The 2,639-nt window shown below is 39.3% G+C and overlaps 1 protein-coding gene across 1 annotated transcript; it reads left to right on the top strand.

The window, feature by feature from the left end:
- Positions 1–92: 92 nt before the first annotated feature.
- LOC104962070 (dihydroxyacetone phosphate acyltransferase-like) lies at positions 93–2,355 on the top strand (the record flags this gene model as incomplete). Its single annotated transcript, XM_010790462.1, has 4 exons — positions 93–269; positions 1,504–1,583; positions 1,946–2,086; positions 2,256–2,355. Coding segments are annotated over 4 exons (498 nt in total), but the record flags the coding sequence as incomplete, so codon positions are not given.
- Positions 2,356–2,639: the final 284 nt, after the last annotated feature.

Consider the following 2,639-nt stretch of genomic DNA (forward strand, 5'->3'; position numbering starts at 1 on the left):
AATTACACAATTTACAAAATACACATTCCTGTAACAGTTCAGGAAGAAGTGTTGAAAGGAAAAATAAAAAAGCACTTTTCTTTCTCTTGCAGCAGCAGGACCATCGAGTCCAGGGGAGGCTCTCAGCCCTGTTACCCCAGAAGAGGAGCTCCTGAACCGGGCAGTGGTGCTCCTCTCCTGCGCCTCCTACAGGAACCAGGCGCTGCACGTCTTCCTGCGCCCCGCCCTGCTGGCCTCAGCCCTCCACACCGCCGCCTCCACCCAGAAACGTGAGGCTCGCACACAGTTCTCTAAATGAGCAGCTTTCTGCCTTTTCAAACATGATCAGATTATTATTATAATTGTTTTAATTATTTATTCTACTATTAGCAGGAGGGCAGAAGCATAGCTTATACAGAGGTAACCCCGTTAGTCATCCAGTTGCAGGATAGAGTAAAAAAAATGATTCCGTAATTACATACTCAAACAGATAAACAAAATTATATATATATATAGAGTGGGGCAACAAAGTATTTAGTCAGCCACCAATTGTGCAAGTTCTCCCACTTAAAAAGATGAGAGAGGCCTGTCATTTTCATCCTAGGTACACCTCAACTATGAGAGACAAAATGAGAAAAAAAAAATCCAGAAAATCACATTGTCTGATTTGTAAAGAATTTATTTGCAAATTATGGTGAAAAATAAGTATTTGGTCAATAACAAACAAATAAGATTTCTGGCTCTCAGACCTGTAACTTCTTCTTTAAGAGCCTCCTCTGTCCTCCACTTGTTAACTGTATTAATGGCACCTGTTTGAACTTGTTATCAGTATAAAGGACACCTGTCCACAACCTCAAACAGTCACACTCCAAACTCTACTATGGCCAAGACCAAAGACTGTGGATAAGGGTTGCAAATAAATTCTTTAAAAATTAGACAATGTGATTTTCTGGATTTTTTTTTTTCTCATTTTGTCTCTCATAGTTGAAGTGTACCTAGGATGAAAATTACAGGCCTCTCTCATCTTTTTAAGTGGGAGAACTTGCACAATTGGTGGCTGACTAAATACCTTTTGCCCCACTGTATATACATACACATACATATGCACACATATACATACATACACACATTTCCAGGGTGAAAATAAAAGAATAAAGTAAAACAAATAACAAATTCCTACGAGTCCATGTTCAGATAACAAGACAGTTTCATTTCCCATCCTATTTGAATGTAAACTGATAATTAAAAGTAAAGGAGAGAAAACCACACAAAGAATTGTTCACTGTTATATTTAACCTTTTACCTGAAGAGATTTAGGCACAGTAAATTCCAAAGAAGTATGCTTGGGTTTTGTACCTGTTGGATGTTTTGTAATGTTGTTTCAAGACGTTTTTCTTCATTGTTGGTATCTTACTTACAGTAGATGGTGGTCAGTTTGCCTACATTGTGAGAAACAGACAGGACCATGTCCAGTAAAGCTGTTTCTCTCCAGACTGAATGTTAATCATTTTGTGTTTTTTGCAGATGAAGTCTTCAACAGTTTCAGCTTCCTCAGAAACATTTTCTCCAATGAGTTCATCCTCTGTCCTGGAGCTACAGTGCAGGTGAGGAACAACGTTTGTTTAGCATTGTACCTCAAATATAATTGTTAATAACATTGGTCAAATGTAGGGAATTAATTGTTGTGTTGGTTTACTTGAAATGTTTTGACCTATTTTTTTAGGAAAGGAAAATAAACATGCCTTATTTTATACCCTTTAATTGTTAAAAGCATTTTCTTTGTTTGCTTGTAGAAGTGTATATATATATTTAAATAGATCAATTAAAAAAAACAGCCCAAACAATCATTATACTAATACATTTAATGTGATTTTATAAAAACATATTAAGGGGGAGGAAAAGAAAAAGAACACTACCATATTAAGAGGTATTTTAGATTGTATGTTTTAATACGTGACTCCTGTAGGACTTTGAGGAGGCCTGTTTCCTGCTGGTGAAGACTGGAGTTCTGCAGGTGACCCAACATGAGGTTCTGGTCACAGAAAGCGGACACAGAACTCTGTCCTTCCTCACCAATATGCTGGATCCCTTCCTTCAAGGATACCAGGTGAGAGGCTTTTTATTTTAAATGCACAGCCAGAACTATTTGAAGAACGTTGATGTGTTACACTGCAGATGTCCACTAGAGGGTGCTGTTGACACATATGAGTTTTAAGAGCTGTGTGTGTGTTTGTGTGCTCGCGCTCGCGTGTGTGTGCTCGTGTGTGTGTGTTCAGGTGGTGTGCCGATTCCTGTGTGAAGAAGCCACTGAGACTCTGACAGAAAAACTGTTTATTCCTGCCGTCCGGAAGTTCATCATCAAACGTCTTTTAGCAGGTTTCTACCTTTTTTTTAAAAAGTTTCTCACATCATTTAAAATGTGCTTTTATCTCAGTCCTCTACTACAGAATGTACTGATTGTGTGTGTGTGTGTGTGTGTGTGTGTGTGTGTGTGTGTGTGTGTGTGTGTGTGTGTGTGTGTGTGTGTGTGTGTGTGTGTGTGTGTGTGTGTGTGTGGGGAGAGACCTTCACTGCTGTCCTCCCATGGAGCTACAGGTGCCTGTTAGGCTCTTAAGCGCCCATGGTCCTGCAGTCGGCCTGAGGCTGTAGAAGTACAGAAA

The sequence above is a fragment of the Notothenia coriiceps genome, unplaced genomic scaffold (genome assembly GCF_000735185.1).
Source record: "Notothenia coriiceps isolate Sejong01 unplaced genomic scaffold, NC01 NC01_scaffold00034265, whole genome shotgun sequence".
Taxonomy (NCBI): Eukaryota; Metazoa; Chordata; class Actinopteri; order Perciformes; family Nototheniidae; genus Notothenia; species Notothenia coriiceps.